Source organism: Papio anubis, chromosome 4, assembly GCF_008728515.1.
Source record: "Papio anubis isolate 15944 chromosome 4, Panubis1.0, whole genome shotgun sequence".
Lineage (NCBI taxonomy): Eukaryota > Metazoa > Chordata > Mammalia > Primates > Cercopithecidae > Papio > Papio anubis.
The window spans coordinates 46,982,881-47,008,847 of NC_044979.1; the positions used below are offsets into that span (position 1 = coordinate 46,982,881).

Below are 25,967 nucleotides of genomic sequence, written 5' to 3' on the forward strand. Positions count from 1 at the left end.
TTATTTAACCAATTCTCTGTTACTAGAAATTTGAGTCATTTCTGATCTTTCTTAATTCATCTTAACAAAATACATACATTAAGCATCTGCCGTTTGCTCCACACTGGGAATAAGACATGACCCTTGAGGTGGACACATGGAGATTGAAGTTCTTTCTATTCATCCAAGTGGTATGGCCAATAGACAGCTGAAAATATTGCCCAGAGGAAACTTCAGAACAAAACATAGGCATTTGGGAGGTTATTGACATAAAGTTGATATCGGAATCTCTAGAAGATAATAAATTCAGTTTATATTAAGCATATCCAGCATGATCTGAGAGCAATACTAGAAGAGAGAGGAGCCAGGAAAGGATATTAGGGCAGTCGGAATGGCAGGAACTGATCCCGGAGAGTACGGTGTCATGGATTTATCTGCTCTCTCCACTTCCTGTCTCCATAGTCTCAGGATACAGAATGGAAAAGTGCTCTAGGGAATTGGCCTGGTCTTCACTTCCAAGCTTGTTATTTACCCTATTTCGTTAGCATTCTCATTCTCACTCTCCAAGCCCACATTTGCCTGCTTCGCCTTCTTCCTCTTTTCCGAACGCCAACACCCTCATGCTCAGGATGAAGGTTGGATTCTCTAAGCATCTATCCATAGGCCACGGTCGCCCTGTGTTTTCTCCAGATGGCAAGCTTTGATGGTGGTGAGAGCTGCAGGAATATAGGATTCGATTTTGATTATATATGCTCAATATGGCTTCTGCTGCAGTATACATTTTTAGACTTGGAGGTGTTAGAATGATGTGTTAAAAACTTTGTGAAGTAACAAATAGTATAACATAGCATATTATATTTTACATAAGTACAGAAGCAGCTTTTCCATTTTGAAGACTAATTGAGACTGTTGAAATAGCTGTCTTTAGAATTTAACATATTTAGTTTGATATCTGTGAGTAGAATCAACTATCTATTCATTTGGATGTCCGCATGCTACAGATTTAGGTGGGAGTTTTTGCTCATGCATCTGGCCTTATAACCAAAGAGCAAGCATTCTGAGTACCTGGAAAGGGCTGTGAGGAAATCCAAGGAGCCAGATGGGAAGAGGTCCAGGCTATGGACATCATCATCATGCGGCATCAACATTTGGTCATTCTGCCTGACTCATGTGCAGAGGAATATTTTAGATTGAATTAAAATTTCAGTGGTAGAAATTCAAACTGAAAGTAACATTGACATTTTATTCCTTACATATACAATTTCTGCTTAAGCTTGCCTAAAATTGTGACAACCGTGTGGCTTTTTGATATTAAATACTGCCTCTCTCTGCCCCATCTTTACTCCAATTTTGAAGACTTTATGGTCACACAAGTGGATAGCAGTCTGAGAAGTATAGATTCTGCTTTTGAGTAAACACACAGTGTTCAGAATTTTCATTTACAGTGTTAACCAAATAGGAAGGTGATTTTGTTAGAGATGAGCTCTGTGTAATACATTTAAACAGAAGATTATTCCCATAGCAAACCCAAGAAATGTGCCGTCACTCTTTGCTAAATGTGGTGACTTCATTCCATTCCCACCCACGTGAGTGCTGGTAGGAGTATGGTGCTGCCTCTCCACTGGCAATGGCTGGTGGCTGCGAGTCCAGCCTCATTCGTGGACAGGACTCCAGTGTCTAGAGAGACCACTGCCAAGTTGGAGCAGCCAGTCTGCTGCATGTTCTTGCTCTTGCCTCTTCTTTCCTCTCCTCTCCTCTTTTAATAGTCTAACCATTCTCCTCCATTCAAGTCATGAAAGCAGATCAGGTTTGCTTTGCTTCATAAATGCATCACAGTCCAAAAATTAGCCCTCTACTATTTGTGCTTTGTGAAAAATATTAACCCATATAGTATTGGTAGAAAACTAGATTTCTGAAAGATGTTAAGGACATCTTAAATATGTTAAAGAGCATACACTAGGAAGAAAAGGTTTCCGCTTGGCTAAACCATGTTGAAGCACGTTGCAAGAGTTACATCTACATCTCTGAAGTTGACCACCTTTTCTTCCATAGGTTCAACTTTCTTAGACAAACATTTGTTCAGGGCCTCTCAGCGTGGCATTTTAACCCAAACTCCCACTTTTATTAACCCAGTTGTGTGCTTAGTGCGTGTCAAATTGATAGCAGATGGCTGAGAAGTCACCATTGCCCTACCCTTGAACTCAATTGAATTGCTCATCCCTCAAAATGAATGTTCTTTTTTGTGTTGGTCTTTTCTTCCTGTGTTTTCAAGTAAATTAAATGCCTTTAACTTTCATCTATAAGCTGTGTTGTTCCAAATCTTGTAGCTTGCCTGCTTCATGTGAAGCTCTGCCAGAGTTTGTGACCAGACACCTGGTGATTTGTATGGTTCTTTGTTTTTTTCTACCTGCATGCCTAATATTGTATAACATAGCAAGTGTGCCCACTCACAATTCTGCAAGGGCAAGAAGCATTTCTTCTCTTTCTTGTTTGCTGCAGAGCTATCTCATGACCCCCTGTAAGTTCTTGGTAGATGTTTCTGATGAGAACAACTGCTCAACCTAATAAAGAAGGAACATAAGGAAGATGAAAATTAAGTACCAAAAATACAGGACACTTTGAAACAAGCTTCTCTCCACCCCCTTCCCATACACATTGTGAAATAAAGTACAAAAATAAAGTCACAGCTTTATACATATTTTCAAGAAGAAAAATCTTGTAACATACTTGCTTACTGAGGAAAGTAAAAACTCTCTCTCTCTTCAGTTGAAATTTCAGGTCTTTATTTTGGTTATCTTGTGTGCGTATTGGCCTCAAACATATCATACATAAACCAACTTGGGTTTCAAATGAGCTCTACATAGCCAAAAAGCGGTTTGTTAAATCAAAGTTTCTTAGAGAGATTGTCCATTCATTTACTGACCCGTTTATTCAGCCAGTATTCTCCAGTGCCTAATGTTTAAAATAAGTGCTATAAAGACAAAGAGCACAGGTCTATGAGGGTGTTATGAAATGAACATTGTTCTGGACTAGAACAGGAGGGGTCTTTCATGAAGGAGTGAAGCTTGAACTGAAAGCTAAGCAGGGGGTAACAAACAGCAAAGGAAGAATGATTCTATCAGTAGGAATATCATCTACAAAGGCCCTGTGGTCAGAGTAAATGTGGCACACTCAAGGAACTGAAAGACTGTTAGTGTGGCTGAAATGTGGGGAGGGAAGGAACCAGTAAAGATGAGGTTGGCGGAGGAAGACAGAGCCCAGATATTGATATGTAGAGAGACCAAAGAGAAACCAGGGAGAACCAGTTAGGAGCTTACTGCAGCCATCCAGGTAAGCGATGTTGGTGATGGCTTGGACAGGCGGATAGCAATGAAGGTAGTGAGAAGATTGGTTTGGGAAATAAGGATGATAAGACTTGCAAGTGACTGGGTGTGGGTGGGAGAAAAGAAAAGTAATGGAAGATGTTCCTTAGATGCTTGGCCTAAGCAAAAGGATGAATTGTGATGCCATTCACCTAGGTGGAAAAAATGGAGAGAGGAGTAGCATTGGGGATGAGAGAATTGAAGAATTCCATGTTGAACATAAGTTTGAGGTGTACTAGATTTCCAAGTGGAGATGTAGAAGAGAAAGCTACACATGCTTGTGTGGAGCTCAGGGATGACGTTGGGGCTGGACATGTATGTTTGGGCTCCTCAGCATATGGTCAGGATTTGAAGCCTTGGAACTGAACAAGAGCACTGAGGAAGAAAGTACAGACTGAAAAGAGAGAGACAGGACTGAGTCCTGGGGCATGCCAACATTTTAAAAGTAGGGAAGTAGAGAGGTATCCGGTGAAGAAGACTGAAAAAGAGCAGCCTGTGATGTAAGATGAGAATCAGCAAAGTATAGTGTCCTGTGAAGAAAGCATTTCAAGAAGGAAGCAGTATCTAGAGCTGCTGAGAGGTTGGTGGTGATGTGGACAGACAACTGGTCTCGAGATTTGGAAGTGCGGTGGATAGTGGTGACCATGACAAGTGTTGTTTCAGTGGAGTGGTAAAAAGGAAAACCTGATTAGAGTGAATTCAAGAGTGAATAGGAGTTGAGAAACTAAAACAGCAATTACAGGAAGAGTTTTGCTATCAAAGGGAGCAGAGAAACAGGGCTGTATCTGGAAGGAAATGCTAGGACTGGGATTCTTTTTAGAATATGGGATATTACAGCATATTGATTTACTAATAGGAATGGCCCTGTTAGTAAAAGACAGAAATATTGGTGCTAAAGAAAACAGAGATAATTAAAAGAGCAATGTCCTTGGGCAAGCAGGGATGGGATTGCATGCAAGGTTGCTACGTATGCCAGCCCAAGAACTATCTGCTACCTGTCCATGACAAGCTTGCATGTAAAAATAAATCATCAGTGTAAGCATGCAATTTAATTAAACTGACATTGTTTTTTTGGGGTAAGACTTTCTCAAGGAAGGAAGCTTCCCACACTTAGAGCAGCACTGATCTAGTGCACACAAAGAAAGCTAGGAGCATTGACAGTTTATCCATAGTAACAGGAAGGAAGGCAGAATATGCGCTACTGACCCTGAAAAGTTGAGTGGTAGAGTAGCTAATCTGCTGAGCATCCAATGACACAGCTACTATTGTTTTGTTTTTGGCTTGTTTAATTAAGTGTAGTTATCCTTAAAGGCTTTTACTGTTCAGGGAGAGAATAGATATTTATTTTTTATCAAAACTATATATTACTATGCTGAATATGCCAAACTTGAATAGTTACAGCAAATAATGACAAAAGAATTGCTTGCACAATCCATCTCTTCCAGGTGAGTTGTGAGGAGTTGGTAGAGAGAATGAATGCATGAAGGAAAGGCTTTCTTAGGGTTTAAGCCTAAAAGGTCAAAATAGAGGCTGTTGCCATATGAGTGGTTTTCTACCAGTACTGCCCAGTGAAGTGCTGGTAAAGAGAGTTTTCAGAGTCACTCCATGTAAATCCTTTTCCATTCTTTTTGCTTCATCTGCACTGCATGCCCCATTGACTGAAAACAAAATCACTCCTTTTTCTGCTTCCCTGCTTTAGCTGATTCTGTGCCCTCCACTTAGATCAGCTTTGCCCCTGTCTAATTTCAGTCTGTTCAAAATAGCTTAAAAATAAAATAAAAGTTGTATAAGCTTCACATTTTAGAGTCATCTAATATGGCAAACAAGTATAACAAAGCATAGACTCAGATGTAATCATAAGGCCACAGTCATTTAACACACGCTTACTAGTCTCCGCCCCTGTGGATGCCGTGGCAAACAAGGCCAAATTCCCAGATGCCATTGCTCTCTAAGTCCCAGCCCTTCCTTATCTTCTCTTCCATGTGTAACACCAGTCTTCAAAATAAGAAGGATGACCACATGCCTCAGAATCACCTGGTTGGGCCTGGTTGCAAACCTCCCAAGCCATAGGTAGTGGTAAGACCCTGAAGTCTTAAGCATCCTTTGGGTGATTCTCATGCATGCTGAAGTTTGAGAACCACTAGTTTGGATGCATTCCCACATTGGTTATCCAGGAATTTCATCTCCCCTAAATGTCTTTGTGTTGATTTTTCGCTGTCCCAATTAATCCACCAGGTTGTAGGGAAATTGTTGGACTCCAGGTTCAGATGTCCTTAGTTTTTCATTATATACACATCAATATTGTCGAGACCCAGTTTATCCACAAAGGTATTTCTCTCAGTCCATGTATGATTTTTGGGCTTGTGTTTGAGCAGATTATCAAATTGGAGTAATTAAAAAAAAATTATGGGAGATAAGCTTTCCTGGGTGAGAGTGAGAGGGAGAAATAGGGTTGCTTGAAGTTATTTCTTAAGCCCAAAATGACATGGCAACTGGAAAACCATAAAGCAGTAACTTTGATTTCCTGTACACCAGTTTCTCTTTTAGACGTAAGTTTTATCATGCTGTGCCTGTAGATTATGATTGTCAAAAATGATCCTAGTGCATGCCTTGCTGTGGCAGTAATCAGTAATTTGGGCCAAGCACAGTGGGGCCGAGGAGGGCAGATCACTTGAGGTCAGGAGTTCGAGACCAGCCTGGCTAACATGGCAAAACCCCATCTCAACTAAAAATAAAAAAATTAGCCTGGCACAGTGGTGGGCACCTGTAATCCCAGCTACTTGGGATGCTGAGACAAGAGAATCGCTTGAACGTGGGAGGCAGAGGTTGCAGTGAGCACAGATCACACCACTGCATTCCAGCCTGGGTGAGGGAGAGACTCAGTCAGAAAGAAAGAGAAGAGAGAGAGAGAGAGAGAAAGGAGGGGAAGGGAGGGAAGGGGGAGGGGAAGGGGGAGGGGAAGGAAGGAAGGTAAATAAGGAATAAACCAGTAATTTGGCCATTTGTGGTAGCAGATTGAAAATCTTTTTTGACTATTGAGTTGGAACACTGAGATTTGCAATATCCCCATGTTCAAACACTGAGTTGTAAGTGAAAGAATGAAACCAGAGAAGCCACATGGTTTTGGATAAATTGAAACAGGTAAAGAACGATCCCTAAACACCACAGGTATCCACTAAAATGAAGGAGCAATAATGTATAAATGCCTCTGGCTGGCTTAGGGACCTGTGTGTTAGGAAATGGTCTCAGTGATGAGTTACCGTAGAAGGCTCTGGGAACTGCCTTGGTGGCTTGGGCTGAATGTTATAGGTAGGAAAGAAAAGCCTTTGAACAGTCATTTTAAGATCTTTCTAGCCCTGAGCAGTCATATTTTTGGAGGCCCTACTCCTCATCCTATCAAACACTAAGTAGACCCACATGCCACACTGGATACAATTTTGCTGAAGAAAAAATTATAAGTATTTTTTATATTTGCTTCTTAATTATTGGCTTATCAAGTAAAATAGTTTAATTTTGATTGGCTGTGATTTCTCAGCATTTATGTGTACTATATTTAGGAATTGTAAAATTATAAAATCTATAATTTTAAAATTGCATAAATATTGGACAATTAATGAAAGTCATCGTGTCCCTTTCTGTGGACATGTAATTACTCATTATTTTTACTTTTTATTTTGCAGTTTCAATTTAGTTGCATAACATTCTTTCAGGTCTCAATGTTTTCGAAAGTCCTTGAAAGGCTCACAGGCCCTATGCCCTGTGCCTCTTTCTGCCTAATGGTAAGGCAGCCCTGATAAGAGGGTGAGGTGTTCAATCTAGAAATAAGAACTGCAGGCCCCATACGAATCGTCCTAACATTCCAGAAGTCAGGAGAATGCTGAAGCAGAATTTGTGGGAATATTTCTGACTCGGGCCACTCCAGAGCCTTGCTCTTCATTGAGTGGTTGCAAACCAACAGCATTAGCATCCACTGGAGCTTGTTAGAAATGCAAAATCTCCAGTCCCGCTCCAGGGTTGCTGGATCATCTGCACGTTAACTAGATCACCAGGTACCTGTTAAAGTTTGAGAAGCACTGCTCTGAGGTAGAGCAGTGGTTCTCAGCTCTGGACCATAAGAATCACTTGGGAGTTTTGACAATCCTGATGTTCTGATTGTAGCCCAGACCAATCAGAAGTCTCTGACGATGTGACCCAGACATCGTATTTTAAAAGCTCCCAGGTGATTCTAGGGCCCAGGGCAGGTTGGGAGCCACTGTTCCATAGTAAGGCCACGAGGTTCCATGTTGTTTACCAGCAAGTGTACTTCAAAAAGCCACAAATATTTTTTGTGTGTTTGGGATCCACCATGTAAATAACAATTTGGTAATCTTTGCCATGGAATAACTTCTCTCTCCCTTCGAAGACTGGGTTTGTTAGCTCCTTTCTGTGACATTTGGCCTGACAGTCCGAATTCCAGATATGTCACGTTTCACTAACACCAGAGGTATTGTGTCTGAACATCGGTCTAAGCTGAAACTGTGGGCCACAAGGTGATTTTTAATGTAAACCTCAGGTGTACTGGGACTGGGTATATTTCTCCGTTGAACATCAAAGCAGAAAGCATATGTTAAGGATACCGATTTTTCTTTTTTCTTTTTGAGACGGAGTCTCACTCTGTCGCCCGGGCTGAGTGCAGTGGCGCGGTTTCAGCTCACTGCAAGCTCCACCTCCTGGGTTCACGCCATTCTTCTGCCTCAACCTCAGCTGGGACTATAGGTGCCCGCCATCACGCTCAGCTAATTTTTTTTGTATTTTTAGTAGAGACGAGGTTTCATCGTGTTAGCCAGGATGGTCTCGATCTCCTGACCTCATGATCCGCCCACCTCAGCCTCCCAGAGTGCTGGGATTACTGGCATGATCTACCGTGCCTGGCCCAGATTTTTCATCTTTACACTTAGAAGTCCAATGATCTTGCTAGATGCTAGGCAAGAACAACTTCCTTGCCTGATAGCCTTTTATTTTCTGATGATTCAGCTTCAGTTTCATATAGTAAAACTTGAGTAAAATACTTTGGAACATTAATGATGTCTTCAATTATCATTGATTTTTCCAGTGTCTATGGGAAATTGGCACATTATACCATCATTTGCAGGTGATGTTTATCTTTGATATGACTTTGTCTGATGATACCTGCCATTTAGGGGACTGAAGAAACCATAAGACTTCTCAATCTCATAGGTTTTTCTTATACTTAAATTTAATAGTAAGATTCACTGAAAGGTGCGTATGCATATATAAAATGCACACCCATGTAACAATGCCTGTTCATGGTAGAGTGGATTCCCATGAAATTGTGGTTTTGTTTCATTTTTGTTACCTTGAACTTCCACATTTAACCATCAACTTACCCTTGTTAATGTTTCCCTACCCCACAAGAAAACTATAATAGTGAGTTTCCCAGTAGATAACAATAATGAATATTTGTCTTTCAAAGTCTATATTTTTCTAATTAGTAAATATAATCTTTATTAGCAAGATAGCCAAGGTATGAAGTTGATCATGTATTTTGTTTTCTTTTGTTTTTTCATTTTACCTAGGTTGACATAAATACATCCTCCAATTCCAAATCCCATGAAGAGAACTGAGGCTTTATCATATCACACACTCATTGCACATGCATCTTAGAATTCTAAGGTCAAAGAAATTTTAAATATCAACAATTTATATATTGGTCCTCAGTTTATAGCAGCTCAGGGGTGGCTTATCTTGCTTTAGTATAATGCTGTATTAAACATTAAGTGAACCAATTGGAAATATATTCAACTTTAAATATTTATCTTCTGGTTATAAAAATTAGCAGATTTTGAACAAATTGCAGAGCTCTAGAACTAACCACCAAATCCTTCCTTTTAAAATCTCCCCAGTGAGCTACCTGTGGCTGTATTGGTCAGGCTTTTCCTGATTCCTCCGGCCCTGGAGATGACCCTTTCTCTGAATGTCTGTAGCACTCTGTCGGTTTCGCACAGCTTAGTACTGGACTATAGACAATTTCACAGTCTGTAATTGTTTCTTTAGTGGCAGTCTTGTCGCCCTTAAAGAGGGAATCTGCTTTCCATAGCTCTCCCATGCCCTCTAATACCTTAAACAGGGGAGAACAGAGAGAAGGCTAATAAATACTCAATATATTCTATTATTTTTTCCTATCCATTTTGTCTTTGGGCTCCATTTTTTCCTCCGTATTTTAAAAAGCATGACTTTCTTTTATGATAATCAAATATGGAATGTTGCCTGTAATCCTAGCACTTGGGGAGGCCCAGACAGGAGAATAGCTTGAGGTCAGGAGTTCAAGACCAGCCTGGTCAACATAGTGAGACCCCCGTCTCACAAAAACTGAAAAACCATTTGGCTGGACACAGCAGCAGGCACCTGTAGACCCAGCTACTTGGGAGGCTGAGGCAGGGGGATCACTTGAGCCCAGGAGTTCAAGGCTACAGTGAGCTGTGATCATGCCACTGCACTCCAGCCTGGGCAACAGAGCAAGACCCTGTCTCGAAAACAGAAAAATATGGAATGTTATGTTTGTAGTAAATCATTTTGTTTTGTTTGGAAATTAACAAAAATCATTACAAAACATCAAGGTAATAATATATTTCTGTCTGAGTCATATGAATTCATAGATCTTTTGTGTATCAGTTTACAAAGGACCTGACTTCAGTGATAGATTCCTTCCCCTTTTTTTGACCCGTCATCTCTTTTTTGTTTCAAATATGAATTATTTAATATTGCTCCAGGTGCTTACTGAAGGTTTTATTTTATCTTAGTAGCTTTTTATTCTTGTATACTAAATGATTTTCACTAATACGAAGTTTTCACCTTGACATTTTTTTTTCTCACTAGTGTTATTATTACAACAGTTCTGTACCTCTCAGATGCACTTCGTAAGAACTTCTTAAATGAAAACTTTGATTATAAGGTAAGCATTCATTTAGATGACTCTCCTGCTTGGGCTAGAAGAATCACATTGTATTATAGGAAATTACCTAACATTCTCTTGGGCCATGTTAGTTTTAACTATGAGTAATATTAGAACAGTTTTCATTTTATTTGTGAACAAATGAAGGCTGTAATAATGCTTATCGACCTGGGAAATCATAGCGCTTAAAAGGAGATAGTTTTTTATTGTTACTATACATTTTAATTCTTGCTCTTTTCTGTATGATCCCTGTTTATGACAAAGGAGACTTAGAACATAGTGTTTTTTACTTTTTAGAAATGGAGTTTATATGAAGAAAACATATACAAAGTAGACCTTTCAGTTTCTTATTTCTCTGTCTTCCCATTTTTTTAGAATGAATTAATGAAAAGAAAAAATGAAACATTGGTAAGGTTCTTTAAGGCAGAACTCTCTGTGTATCTATGATATAATGTGGTATGCTTGGGTGCCTACAAATTCTTGATACACTATTTTTCAAAGAGCAAATGATAAACAGCAAAGATGAGCAGTGCCTATCTTGGCTTTCTTCCTCAATGGTGGTTCTTTGTTTTGGGCATCTTTGTTCTTACTCTGTTCTTACATATTTCATATTAAACATTTTTATAAAATTTCCTTATTGGATAATAAGAAAATACAAAAAAGCACAAATACAATAAAAAAGGAATTTTAATAGTTACATAATATTTGTCTACATCATAGCTTATAATATGTCAAAATTTCATATTTCATTCTTATAAATTACTCATTTTATGTACATTCTTATAAAACTTGGCATATATCCCTAATTATTTCTTTGGTTCTTTTTTTGTTTCTGGTGTTTTTGTTTTTGTTTTTTGAGACAGAATCCTGCTCTGTTGCCCAGGCTGGAATGCAGTGGCGCTATCTCAGCTCACTGCCACCTCCACCTCCCAGGTTCAGGCGATTCTCTTGCCTCAGCCTCCAGAATAGCTGGGATTACAGGTGCACACCACTATGCCCAGCTAATTTTTTTTTTTACTTTTAGTAGAGACGGGGTTTTGCCATGTTTGCCAGGCTGGCCTTGAACTCCTGACCTCAGGTAATCTGCCTGCCTCAGCCTCCCAAAGTGCTGGGATTACAGGCATGAGCCACCGCACCCGGCCCTTAATTATTTCTTTAGACAAATCTTTATTAGTGGAATTGTTGAGTGAAAGGTTGTACCAATTACATTTGATTGCCTCTTTTCCTGCAGCTACACCAACACTAGAAGAGATTTTTTTTCTGACAGATAAAGAAAAAATCCTGTTTGCTTTAATTTACATTTCTCACTAGTTATTACTTGTTGACTAGTTACTAGTTACTGATCAAATTTCATATTTTTGTGAATTGTTCTTGACTTTGTGTGTGTGTGTGTGTTTGTGTGTTTTAGAAAGAATCTCTCTCTGTCACCCAGGCTGGAGTGCAGTGGTGCAATCTTGGCTCACTGCAGCCTCCACCTCCAAAGTTGAAGCAATTCTTTGGCCTCAACCCACCGGGTAGCTGGGACTACAGAAGCATACCACCAGGCCTGGCTACTTTTTGTATTTTTAGTGTAGGCAGGGTTTCACCATATTGGCCAGGCTGGTCTCGAGCTCCTGACCTTGTGATCCGCCCACCTTGGCCTCCCAAAGTGCTGGGATTACAGGCGTGAGCCACTGCACCTGGCTTGTTCTTGACTTTTATTCATTATTTTACTTAGGGTTTCATTATATTCTTTTTTATTTGTAAGAGCTCTTTATATATAACAGATACTGATTCTGTGTCATATGTCTCCTGGTTTGTTATTTGTCTTTAATTTTATGTGGTGTCAGTGGAGAAGTGTGTTCCTTCCATTATGTCCTTTTTTTTTTTTTTTTTGCTAAGTTTATTTCAGGGAACTTTATTCAGATCTCTTTCTGATTCTGTTTTTTGGTATAAGAAAACTTAAAAGATTTGCCTGGGCAGGGAATTTTTATATAATGTCTGAATTTAAAGCAATTAGCATATCTGAAGAAGTGTATGCATTTTTTACAAGTTCTACGCTAAAAGGAGTTCCAAAAATGAACTCACACAGGAATAAAGAAATCCATCTTATACCTCATCTTCTTGGAGATACTCAGACATATTACAAGAGAAGTCACACATCTACCTTTTAGCATATACCAAAAAGCTCATGAAACCTGGAATACAGCTTTGGAGCAATATACACCTAGATAATAATAGTACTTATTTATTTAGTTACTTCTTTGTTTTAGAAAATTTCAAGCATATGTACAAATAGAGAAAATAGTATAATGAACCCCCATGATGTACCCATATCCGGCTTCATCTATTATCAACTCATGGTCACTCTTACTTCAACTATACCCTCAACCACTTTTGAAGCAAATCCAAAATACCATGTCACTTCACCTGTCAATATGCTTGTAACACCATAGTATTGAAATATCTTGTTCTTGTTTTAGATCTGGGATTCCTACTTTTACCTCGCAGTCATTTTTATAAACCAGTTGTGTCTGCAGTTGGAGATGTTCACACCTTCCAAGAAGAAAAAGGTGTTAGAAAAGTAAGTATCAATGTATAATCAACTGAGAAATGTTACCTCTTAAATAATATTTAGTTCAAATGATTCATAAATTAGAATGCCCATAACTGGAAATCACACAGTGAAGAACCAGTGACCAGGGGGTCAAGAAGCAGTCTTTTCTTGACGTCTTAATGTTTCAAACATGTTTACACATTGTTTTGACCTGGCTCTTTCAGGATTCAAAATGTCTATGGATGCAAAAAATTGTGAAATAGATCTGTGTTACTAAAAGGTTTACATGAGGATTTGACTTAGAGGCATCGTGACATATATATTAAACATCTTTAATTAAAAACTCCTTGCCTTTTAATTCGGAATGATAGATTGTATCCTAAAGACACACAAATATTTCTTTGTTCTGGAGGCATTGTATCAGGTTTGGTTTTTTGTTCTATTTCAGGTATGGTGACATGCGGGTAACAATGGGTTGTGAAATTTTCAGCATGTGGCAAAACCTAGGTAAGTGAGGAAAAGAGAAGCCACATCTACTGTACAGTTCCTCGCTGTACCTTGAAGTGTACAAATGAAGAAAGGCAGTTTACCAGTGACACCATTTGAAACCCAATGTCTAAATCAATAAACATCTATAGAAAGTAATTGACACTGTGGCATTGAATAACGTTACAACAAATTCTTTAAATTGGTCTCTAAGAAAAGTCACCTTACCTTTGTGTGTTTCATTATTAATTAATGATAAATTTTATAATCTAGCATTGCTCCAACATTACACATATTTCCAGCGATGAGGTAACCTTTCAGAATTTGGAACTGTAACAACTCAGAATTTCTAGAACTCTGAATTGAAGCTATGAATCATAATAAATTTAGGTTAAACTTCATGAAACATTGACTTGAACGTCACTACTCTTAAAAACTTGAAAACATTGTCCTATATCATAAGGAGTATAGCCAAAGGATTTTAAAAGCATCTGCAGTTGCTAAGAAACTGTTGGATCCAATTTTGTTAATCTGCCATAGCAGATAGAGTATATTATCCCAGAAAATTGATGGCACAGATCTGGTCACATAGAAAACAATAATATTTGGAAAACAAATTGTTTTAAAATTCATTGGCATAAGGTCCCTTTCTAGAGATTTGTAACTTATTTCATTTGGTATATTAACTATGCAAGTTTTTAGTATTCATTTACTATTACTGCATCTTAATGCTCCTCTTTTATTTATTAAAGAGATTGACCTATTTGAGTTGAATATGTAATGACCTGAAAGTATCTTTTCTCTTGGGCTCATCCAAGCACAACTTGGAGATGGAAGGATTTATTTTCTGTGAATGAAAATACAACCATTATTGTTTTACTTCCACTCATGTTACAGACTGATTTTTGAGCAGAATCATTACAGGGTGATTTTTTTTTAATAGGGTGTGTTTATTCCTCAAATATACATAACAACTTGAGGGACTTTGGTATATATAATTAAGCCCAGTGTTCAATGCTTGCTGGTGATTTCAGGAAAAGGAAAAAAAAAAAAAATGAAGCCGGGAGCAATGACCCATGCCTGTAATCCCAGCACTTTGGGAGGCTGGAGCAGGCAGATCACTTGAGGTCAGGAGTTTGAGACTAGCCTGGCCAACATGGTGAAACACTGTCTTTAATAAAAATACAAAAATTAGCCAGGTGTGGTGGTGGGCACCTGTAATCTCAGCTACTTGGGAGGTTGAGGCAGGAGAATCACTTGAACCTGGGAGGTGGAGGTTGCAGTGAACCAAGACTGCACCACTGCACTCCAGCCTGGGCGACAGAGTGAGACTGACAAAAAAATAAAAGAGTTATCATCTTGAAAACAACCTTCAACTATGTAAGGCCAGCCAGAAGATATCATGGTCTGTCTTTAGTTGCAGCTCAAAAATAGTTTTCTTATTTGGAGACTGCTCTTCTTAGTCTTCAGGTTTTTCAAGTTTCATTCATTCTTTGTGTCCTTATTGTTTCTAAAGAAGATCAAGGCCCTTGTAGTGTCCGTATTGCATTCGACATTAATTTAGCAAGATGTTTTTGAGAGAATGCTGCATTGAATGTGTTTGAATGCACTTGTGATTGTGTAAGCTCTTTTCTGGGCTCAAATTATGAGAGCAGGACAGATTCTGTTGAGTTACAAGAATGTTAAAAAACATGGCCAGTTCCTGTTCCAGATGCATCTCAGCATTTCCATCGATGGTTATTTCCACATAAACCTGTATCCAAACCATAATAGCTATGCATTTAGTCCCATGACCCTCAGGCTGCTAAGTAAAGCTGTCACATGTAATCTCCCTAAACGTGTCACTGTATACTTCATAAACTTTTATCCTCTCTTTTGTCTTTCTTCTAAAGTGAAAGTATTTCTGCCTCTCTGGTTTTTATGTTAAATTACTTCTCTGTTTTTCTCAGAGATCTAGAGAATATGGAAAATTTCTGGAGCATATTAATCTCTATAATGCAGTATTTTGTTTTAATGTAGCATCAGCATCCTTAGAAGCTTGTAAGAAATGCAAAATCTCTCACTCCACCTTAGACCTACTGAAACAACATCTCTGGAATTGGGGCACAGCAGTCTGTTTTAGCAAGTTCTCCAAGTGATTCTTATGTACTTAGCTAAAAACTGAAAAGCACTGCTTTAGTTTATCCTCTTTCTTTGTTGTTACAGCCCTAAAGACTTAGCTCTAGCACAATCTTAAGACTCTTTTAGAAAAGGCTCCTCCTTTATACTCAACTTACAGATTCCCAGCATGACATGGTTCAAGTGTAGGGTCAGTGTAAATTTTCATTTCATTCCTTGGTTACTGCATTATTTCCCAAGAGTTGTGTCTAGACTTTTAAAGACTTCCCAAATATTAGGTGAATTTTAAGGTTTGTTGCTGTTGTGCAATAGCTAGAATTGGAAAATATTCGGAAATGTTAAAGCCTCCCTTCCAACATGTATTTTTATAAAATGAGGAGAAGAATAAGTATTCAGAGTGATATGTTGATACCCCTTATAGGCCTTAGATCAGCTTGTTACTTAGGAATATCAAAATACATTAGTTATCATTTGGTTTACTTATAAATATGTCATGTTGAGAATTTGAATACTATAAGTGAATTTATTCAGGTAATTATAAACTTTCTATGTTTTAATGTAACAGTCCAATAAATTCAATTTGACTAAGTTTATGAAGCACTGGATATATGCAAGTATTTTGGAGGACGTAAGAAAAAATGGTCCACACCTATTAAAATCTTAGTTTTAAAATCTTATATTTTAAAATTTTGTCCAGTTTAGTTGGAACTATGAGAAAGCTTGACAAAGACAACATCATCATGTTTTAGTAAAGCTAGTAAGCTTTTATGATTTCATATATCAAGATCCTCAATATTTTTAATAGATACAAAATGCACTAACTTTTAGAAAATAAGATGAAGGGAGGAAATGCCCAAGGTTACTTAATGTACTTTTATCCACTTGAAACTATCTAGTTGGTCTAATTTAGAAATACACATTTTACTGGATAATACTTTTAAATCAGATTTGGTCGTTGATGTTTACCTCTGAAGTGTTGAAATTCTTCCATATGCTGGAAACATGTTGTTTTTTTCCATTCCACTGAGGACAGGGAGGGGAAAGACACATGTAATTCAGTGACTTGTCTGCTTTTAAACTTAAAGCTGTAGGATTTTAAAATCTGATCATTATATCCCTTAGCAACCTGTGAGCAATTTTTCAACCCTCTGAGACCTAGAACTGCTTACGTTTAGTGTTATTTTTAACCGTAAATCATCTGACTAATAGACATTTAGTTGTGTGTGCTTGACATATTTTATAATTCTAAAATTATGTAACAACTTATCTGTAGTATTAAATGTGCTTTTATAATGATTATTTACATAAAGACAGTTTAACCTTTGTTCTGAATAAGTAAATATTTGGATCCTTTAGTATATTTGTAGTTCACACAACTGGAGGAAGCGAGTTCTAACTTCTCTTCTGCTGTCCCCTCAGTCTTGGAGTTTTTGCAAGCAGAGCCATGAGCACCCATTTTTACGTCTACCAGAATGAATCCATGGCTCTGTTAGTTTGTACTTCAGCCCTAGTTCTATGAAGTCTGTTGGGAACGTAGAAATAAAATCAAAAGGTTTTGTTGTCTAAAGACAACAAATAGTCCTCCACAGGTCAACGAGGCAGGGCTTCTCTTCTTCCCTTGTGAGACAGCAGTGGATCCTGGGGACAGAAAGGCTTTAAGCTCTTGCCAGGAACCTTAAGTCATGCTGCCTGTCTCCAGTGCATACAGAGCACTGAACATATCATCCTGCTCATATAATTAATATTTAGTTTTAAAGTATTTTTTAATTGTGGTAAAATACACAAAACATGTACATCTTGGCTGGGTGCAGTGGCTTACACCTGTAATCCCAGTATTTTGGGAGGCTGAGGTGGGTGGATCACGTGAGGTCAGGAGTTCGAGACCAGCCTGGCAAACATGGCAAAACCCCATCTCTGCTAAAAATATAAAAATATAAAAACTAGCCGGGTATGGTAGCATATGCCTGTAATCCTAGCTACTCGGGAGGCTGAGGCAGGAGAATCGCTTGAATCTGGAAGGCAGAGGTTGCAGTGAGCCAGGATTGTGCCATTGCACTCCAGCATGGGGGACAGAGCAAGACTCTGTCTCAAAAAAAATAAAAATAAATAAAAATAAATGTACATTCTAACTACACAGGGCACAGCTCAGTGATACTAAGTATATTCATACTTCAATGCAACCATCACCACCATCCATCTCTAGAACTCTTTTCATCTTGTAAAGCTGAAATTCTATACCCAATAAACAATAACTTCTCATTCCCCTGTCTCCCCAGCCCCTGGTACTAACATTCTACATTCCTACATTCTGTCTCTATGAATTTAACTACTGTAGGTACTTCACATAAGTGGAATCATACAGAATTTATCTTTTTGTAACTGGCTTATTTTGCTTAACAGATTGTCCTCAAGATTCATTCATGTTGTAATGTATCGAAATTTTCCTTTTTAAGGCCGAATAATATTCTATTGTATCCATATACCACATTTGCTTTATTCATTCATTCCTCAGTGGACATTTGGGTTGCTTCTGCCTTTTGTCTATTGTGAATAGTGCTGCTATGAACGTGGGCATATAAAATATCTCTGAGATCTGGCTTTCAGTTCTTTTCGGTATATAGCCAGAAGTGGAATTGCTGGATCATATGGTAATTCTATTGTTAATTTTTTGAGGAACTGTTCTCCACAGCTGCTGTAACATTTTACATTCTCACCAACAGAGCACACACATTCTAGTTTCTCCATTTTCTCTCCAGCATTTGTTATTTCCTGGTTTTTTGACAGTAGTCATCCTCATGGGTATGAGGTGGTATCTCATTTGCAGTTTTGGTAAAATAATGTATTTTTGGAGCATCAAAGCCAGCTAGTGATAAGTAAACACCTTTTCTTAAATATGGTATTCCTCAGCGTTTTCATTTTCTAAGTTGAAGGACTAAAAAATGTTCTATCAAGAGCCGTGGTGGAGGAAGGCATATATTTTCCCCCAAAACTTTACCCATCTCTACCCCTACTTGCAAGAACAGAGAAAAAGGTTAGTCTTTACTACTGTGTTCCAGCATTGGCTTTTATCTTTCTTCAAGGTTAAGTTTTTCTTTCTATTTTTAGATGAACTAACATTCTTACTAAATATAAAGTGAGCTCTTTGTTCCACATTTGCAAACATAGCGTCTTGTAACTGCTGTAGAAAAAAAAAATCAATACTTCCCTAGCAGGCTGTTCTGTGTGCTTAAATATAAAACTCCAACAGCCCAAGTAGCAGGTGCCCTAAATACTTCAAAATAAGACCATGTGGCCGACAATTAGAGATAGAGAAAGTATACTAAATCTATGGTTTAAAAAGAAGTCATTTAAATGAAGTTTATTTTGCTGTTGCTGTACATAGCTCGAAATTGCTTTGCTGGTTCTGCAGGAATTAAATTTTCTGTGGTTGGAGAGCCTGTTCAGGTTTGCAGATTCCATGTTCCCAAAGTATGTTTTCAGCAAATAAGCTATTCTCATGCATTCCTGCACAGTGACTTAAATATAGGTGTGGCTTCTCTGACCTTACTGTCAATGGAAAAATCAGGCTACAGAATGTAGTATATGGACTTTGAATTGTGATTGAAAGAAACCAGCTATACATGACATGTTTTAAGACCATCAGAGGAAATTTTAATATAGGCTGGGTTTTAAATTAATTTAAGGAATTATTATTTGTCTTTGTTAGGTGTAATAACGGCATTCTGATTCTATATTTGTAAAATGTCCTATCTGTTAAAGATGCTTACTGATGTGTGTACAAGTAGACTGATACAATGTCTCAGGCCTGCTTTAAAGTACTCTAGAAAAAGAAATAGTTGAGGTATTAGGTAAAATGGGAAGGACAAGAGTCTTGATAATTATTGAAGCTAGGTGATGGATGTATGGCGTTTTATTTTTTTTTTTTAATTTTTTTTTTTTTTACTATTTTCTGTGATTTTGTGTGCATTTGAAATTTTTCATATTAAAAAAATTTAAAGAAGAAGATTTGTTTGTAAAATATCATAAGTGGAAGAGATTTTTTTGATGAGATTCAAAAGTACTCAAGCAAGTGCATGCTAATATGGTCTTCATTAGAGAGGCCAAGGGATGCCAGGCTCCGGAAAGACTAAAGACCAAGATAGTAACATAGAAGCTCTGAATCTCATCCACCAACTCAGGCATGGGAGAACTATTTGGGCTGGCAGGAAATTCAGTTTCATTTTGTATTCCCTCTCTCTTCCATCCTTCTTTTTTCACACACACCCAAAAGCTGTGCAAAGGTTTATTAGACAGTCAAGGCAGCAGAGAGAGCATAGCTGGGGCTCTGCTGGGGTGCAGCCTCTGTGACCGGGCTTTGAGCCCCAGCAGCCATCTCCTGGAGCAGGGTTGTGGAACAAATGCAAGACCTGTTAATCTCAGAATTTGTGAGCCTTTGCCCTAACAGAAATTTTCTTCCCCCTTTTTTCTTTCCCCCCACTCAATTTCCAGAACATCTTGATAAGCTGTTTAGTGGGTTTAGGCTTTTTAAAATGACAATAAGAGTGATTGAGTTCAGGTTGCATGGGTTTTCTACCCTGACAAAAATAACTGAGGGAAGGAATTGCAAATGCTAGCTGCTAGTTACTGGCTGGAATTGTGTATGTTGATAGAATGAGGAAAATATAGGGAGAGCTATGAATTTATATTTCAGTGAGTTTGTCAGTCTTGAAAGTATTTATTCTGGCTGGGCACAGTGGCTCATGTCTGTAATCCAGCACTTTGGGAGGCCAAGGCGGGCAGATCACAAGGTCAGGAGATCAAGACCATCTTGGCTAACATGGTGAAACCCCATCTCTACTAAAAATACAAAAAAAAAAAAAATTGCCAGGTGTGGTGGCGGGTGCCTGTAGTCCCAGCTACTCAGGAAGCTGAGGCAGGAGAATGGCATGAACCCAGGAGGCGGAGCTTGCAGTGAGCTGAGATCGCGCCACTACACTCCAGCCTGGGCAAAAGAGCAAGACTCTGTCTCAAAAAAAAAAAAAAAAAAAAGGATTCTATTCTATTGGCAGTAAACATACAATTAGATTAATAAAAAAGTTTCTTTTGAGGTGTTCCTGCTCTGATGAAAGCTAAGCAGTCCTTTGGGAAAGACAAAGGAATATCTAGGTCAAAAATAAAGGTAGGAATGCAAAAGGAGTTATGAGCCACGTTTCTTCCTCACACATAATGGATATGAATAAGTAATTTAGAGATAGTGATGATACGGCTCTGATGAATGGAAGAACACCAGGGTTTTTGGTCTTGCACCGATTTAGATAAAAGGACACACACACACGTGGAGTGGTTTTAAGGAGCAAAAAGTTTAATAGGCAAGAAAGAAGAAAACAGCTCCCTTGTACAGAGACAGAGGTGGGGGGGCTTGAAACAAAGACTGCGTGAGCAGCGGAAAAATGGTCAGTTATATCAGAGGCTGGAAGAGGTGATGTTTGATTTGCATGGGCCCAGGGGATTGGTTTGACCAGGTGTGTCATTTACATAGCGCGAAAAAAACCTGGCCCTCCCACCTTAGTCCTTTAATATGCAAATGTGGGTCACCATGATGTTCTGAACACGTGGTGTTATCCGGAGGTGGCCATGACACTTGGCACAGGTGGTGACAAGGAGAAAGCAGGAATCGCCATATTGGCCATGTCAGATGGACCTAGTTTTTGATCGCTGGTATTCGCATATTGGAGTTTGCCAGCCTGGCTCTTTAGCTGCCTTTTCTGTTAGAGAAGAAATGTTTCGGGCCCTTGCTTTTTATTGCAGGAAAATTTTCACTGGGAACCTTTACCCCTGCTATCTGCCTAAAAGTTATTTCTTAATAACTCCTGTGTTATTCCCCCTTTAAAGAGAAGTAAACCTAACTGCTATTAGGGGATGTTGGATGACGATTCTTTCTGGCTACTTCCTGTTGAAAAGGGGTGCCGTGTGGGGGAACAGGAGTTGGGCCTTCTCCTGAGGTTGATTTAAGGGTTTTTGGAAGAATAGCGTGTCTATGTTTGGCTTTGTTTGCAGCACTGTTTGGAGTTTGGTTACCTTTAGGCAAAAAAAGATAAATTGTACAAGAAGATTTAAAATACAGGGTTAGAATATGAGCATTAAGATTACCACCAATAGTGGGGGTCCTATAGACCCTAACTGACAGTAGAGTTTGACACCTGTTTGTTACACCAATGGATTGCAATACCGTTTTGCCTTTACTAGATATGCTGTACATTACCAGAAACATTAATATAAAAGGAACATTTTTCTTGAGGAAAAGCATGTATTTCCCCCTTGACTTGCCGTTAGAGAGTAATTTTAGGCTTAGGCTATTTTTGTACCTTGCAATATGATTGGGAGAGATATGTTATTGGGTGGCTAAAATAATTTTAGCATTAATTTGACAATTTCTTTTCTTTATTAATTTTTTAATAACTTCCACAAACTCTACAACATACTTAAACTTTCTGACTTGTTCTAAACATCCTTCCTTCAGATAACCAGTTGTATTTTTTTTTAGGACTGTATTTACCATAAAAATCTTTCCTTGCATAAGATCTTTTTTTAATAACCTTCTTTTCCTAGCTTGAAGTGTATTGTATTATCAACCTTTAGTAAAAAGGCATATTAAACTTAGTGATAGTAAAACTTTTATACTTACTTTTTATTCCTAACTATTACTTTTGCTATAAGCAAAACAACCTTGAGTAAATCTTTCCTGCAATTATTAATCCTGTTATAAGGATGATAATCAGGCAAAATATTACAGCAATTAGAATTTTTCAACCAGAATTCCACATTGTGGGTGACACAGTGTATAATTTTAGTGCAAATAGTAGCAGGATGATAACAGTTCCCACAAGAGTGGCATAGTAAATAATTTCCATTTAAAATTATTTCTTTACTTGCCAAGATATAATCTCCTTTGTAGATTTATAAAGTTACAAATGCAATCCCATGTATAATTAAAATTTGTTTGCAAATATGAGTTAAAAAGAAGTTTTAATATTTGGTGGTGAACTTTGAGAGGAAAGGTTAGGTAGGAGTGGGATTAAGATGAATAGCCCTTACGTAGTTACTTATTTTTTTTATGAGTTTTAGCTTAAGATTTTCTATTTCTTCACACTGATATTTAGGACATTCCTCTGGGCTGTCAGGGGTTGCTCCCTTAGCTTTTTAGGCTTTGACTTGAGTGTGATGTATCCAGAAGTTGATTTCTGTAACTTTTATTGCCAAAGGGATTGAAAGAAGAACAGCGTAGGGCCCTTTCCAGCTTGGCTTATGGAAGGAAAGAGAGATGAGAGTTTTTGCTAATACTAAATGTCCTGGGTTGAATAAAGATGGCTCTATTTTCTGGGGTTGGGCTTCTGCTAGTTGTGTCAATTTTTGTTGGAAGTAATAGAGAGGTTACATGCTTAACCAATTTAGAGGTTTTCTGCCTGAAAACAATATCTGAGCACATTAATAAGTTTTATCCTTTCCCAAGTGAAAAGCTTGGTGAAGGATTTTAAGAACTTTCCATTGGCTGGAGGCTGGCAAATGGAGTTTGCCATTATTTGACCATAGCAATTCTGAGGGCTGGAAAGTATGCCCTTGAGAAGTGGCCTATTTTATTTCTATAAGGAATACTGAAGTTTAATTTCTTTTATGGAGCCTTCCTAGATTAGAAGAGGTTTGAAGCATGTTGATGCCTTGAGGCTTCCTTGCCTTTGACCTAGCTACCTGATTAGTCAATTTATTTCCTTTGGCTACTTCACTTGTTTCTTTTTGATGTCCCCTACAATGCATTCTTGCTATTTCTTGTGGAAGAAAAACTGAGGATAATAACCTATTGATTTTCTGGTGATATTTTATAGGAGAGTCATTAGTGGTAAGAGGATATCTTTCCTTTCAAATGGCAACATGAGCATGGAAAATTAGGAAAGCATACTTGGAGTTAGTATAAATGTTAGCTACCTTTCCTTTGCTTAATTCAAGTGCTCTTGTAAGAACTATCAGCTTAGTGAATTGAGCACTGTGCCTGGGGAGAGACATTATTTAGAGTGACTACTGCTTATCCTGCCTTATGTATTTCTTGTTTTACTGGCTGTTAGCTAAGAGTTTTCCCTAGAGGACAGTAATTCTGCCACATTATGTGGGGTATAAACAGTTAAATAATTTTCTAGGGTTAACTTGGAGACTTTTTTGACTAGTAGAGCTATTATGACAATGGCTTGGAAGCATGTGTGTGTAATAGGTCCTCCTAACTGCAACTAAGATTGAGAAAAATATTGGATTAGAGTTTTTCCTGAGATACCCCTTATGGTCTTGCTATGGGAAGAGGGGAGGCCTGGTTTAGAGAGGAGAAAAGAAAGAGACTGGCTTTAATGTTTAGAAGGAGGTTTACTTTCCTTGCTTTAATTTTCAGAATTACTCAGAGCTCTCATGCTATAATGGCAGTTTGAGCCGCTGGAGCCAGGGCTTGAGCCCTAGGATCCATCAGTCCTGCTGGACCATCTGTGAGACTGGTCCTGAACCCAGTGACCTCCACCTCTGGGGGCAGTTCTGTCTCCAGTGGTCTCCGCCACAGGCTGGACAGGGTTGAGGTGGCTTTTTCTTGCTGCCTGGGCATTCCTTTTTAAAATGCCCTGGCCTGCCACACTAATAGCAGCTAGCAGATGCACTTCGGGGATCCTGGACTTTGCAAGCCTGCAAAGCTGCTGCTAGAGCCTTTGTCCTTCTCCTGAGCTTTTTCTTTTTCCTCTGGGCCTCCTTCTGGTCCCTATTATAAAAGACCAAATTAGCCTCTGTTAGGAGGCTTTCTAAGGTGCTGTTTGGTCCCATAGCTTGCTTTTGTAGTTTCCTTTTAATATTGGCAGCTGCCTGTGTAATAAACTTGTTTTTTAGAACAAGCCATCCCTTGACTGAATTGGGGTTAAGGAGTTGTATTCTATTAGTGCCTTTCTCAGCCTTTTCATAAAGGCTACAGGATTCTTACCTCTCTTGTGGTCTATTATAGACAGTTTAGAGTAATTAAGAGGTTTGGCCCTGGTTTTCCACAGGCCTTCTAAAATGCATATTAAAAAGTACTTTCTTCTTTTCATTTATTTCCTGAGTTGTTGGGATTTCAATCAGAAGTGTTTACTGGAACTGCTTCCCTCCCAATTGGGAATGGTGTTTCTACAATTTTTTTTGCTTTCCTTGTTTGTTTTCTTCCCTTTTGTGGTATTATGGGAAATATATTGCTCACCTCTGAAATTGAGCTGCTTGCTTTTTAGCTACCGTTAGGTTCCGGTTTAGGAGCAGTATAACATCCTTCCTTGTGAGGTGAAATACTTGAGTTAAATTTTGGAAAACTTCTGTATACCTATTAGGGTCTTTGGAAAATCAGCCTAAGTTTTCCTTTATTTGCCTAAGGCTCTGTAATAAGAAGGGAACTTAAAGGGGCCCCAAATAAGGGGGATTTTTAGATGGTTCCCCTGGAAGTTGCTTTTTTAATTTTGGGGAACTTTTTCCCTGGCCCTACCTGATAAGATTGCTAAAAGAGCTGGGTTGCAAAGGTTTGGTAAAAATGCCATGTCCTTGTGCAAAAGAAAATGAGTTGCTTTTCTCTTTAAAGTTCTAAGATTAAGGAAGTTCTGGTGTTTTAGAGTGCACTTCAGAGGGGTGTAAGCTGAAGATAATTTATTACCCATTTAGAAAAAGAAGTGAGAATAAAAGCATTTTTTAAGTCATCTTCCTTTCCGTATGACCCAGGGTGGAGGAGAAGACAAGGAGAATTCTCCGACTGTTTTCCCTTTCTGGTTTTTGGATCTTGGCACCATGTTAAATCTGTTGCCCATGGTTGAAGGCATGGTCCTACAAGTCATGGAACTGGATGAACTAAGTGACGGATGGGACTAACCACGCTTACCCACGCAACCTTAGCTCGTCCACCTTGTGTGATTCCCCTTTGACTTCCTATATTTGTGATTTGGCTGGCCTTCTAAAAAATGGATCTTGGAGAGACTGTGTTGCCTTTGGGCAAGGCTTCTTTAACAGAGGAAATGTGCTAGATTGCCTGCTATTGTGGCCCATGCTAAAGCACTTACCTTTAAAAAAAATGGTTCCAGTTAACTTACGAACTTAAAATCCCCCACTAATTAAGTACCATTTTAATAGAAAACACTATAGGTGCCTTAAAAGAACGTAGAAACCAAATGGCCATCTTTTTGCTGATGGGAAAATATTGAGACTAACATTTGGCTACAGAAGATATCTTACTCCCAACTGCTGAAGGAAGAACTTTCCTGTTCACAGAAGTAGCAGTAGAAAAATGTAAAAAGGAAAAGTTGCAAAGCTTCAGTGTACTGCAAAGAACTAGCAATGTGTCATGCATTAGTGAGAAACAATTAAGTTACGTTTGTTGAAACCTTGAGAGAGAGGAAAGAACTACATGACTTTGGTGATATAAAGGGACTTTCAAATGGGCACAGGTCTGAGGATTGTGTTTGGAGCTGTATTTCTGGCTAGATGCCCAAAGCACTTTGATCACTTTAACTCACACTGACAC

General features: G+C 38.5%; 1 protein-coding gene and 2 long non-coding RNA genes across 3 annotated transcripts in view; 1 reads left to right on the plus strand and 2 right to left on the minus strand.

Annotated features, from left to right (window-relative positions):
* DOCK4 (dedicator of cytokinesis 4) overlaps window positions 1-25,967 on the plus strand; it is a 472,974-nt gene that overhangs the window by 376,459 nt on the left and 70,548 nt on the right. The window contains exons 28-30 of the mRNA XM_031665939.1: window positions 10,218-10,293; window positions 12,756-12,856; window positions 13,278-13,336. Coding sequence (XP_031521799.1) covers window positions 10,218-10,293; window positions 12,756-12,856; window positions 13,278-13,336 — 236 coding nt within the window. The remainder of the gene's footprint in view (window positions 1-10,217; window positions 10,294-12,755; window positions 12,857-13,277; window positions 13,337-25,967) is intronic.
* Window positions 237-9,340, minus strand: LOC116274671. The gene is made up of 3 exons (XR_004183439.1): window positions 9,253-9,340; window positions 2,431-2,540; window positions 237-695 (listed from the first exon to the last, which is right to left on the minus strand). It is a non-coding gene; the product is annotated as an uncharacterized LOC116274671 (long non-coding RNA).
* LOC110742715 lies at window positions 9,374-13,646 on the minus strand. The gene is made up of 3 exons (XR_004183438.1): window positions 13,544-13,646; window positions 12,703-12,828; window positions 9,374-9,459 (listed from the first exon to the last, which is right to left on the minus strand). It is a non-coding gene; the product is annotated as an uncharacterized LOC110742715 (long non-coding RNA).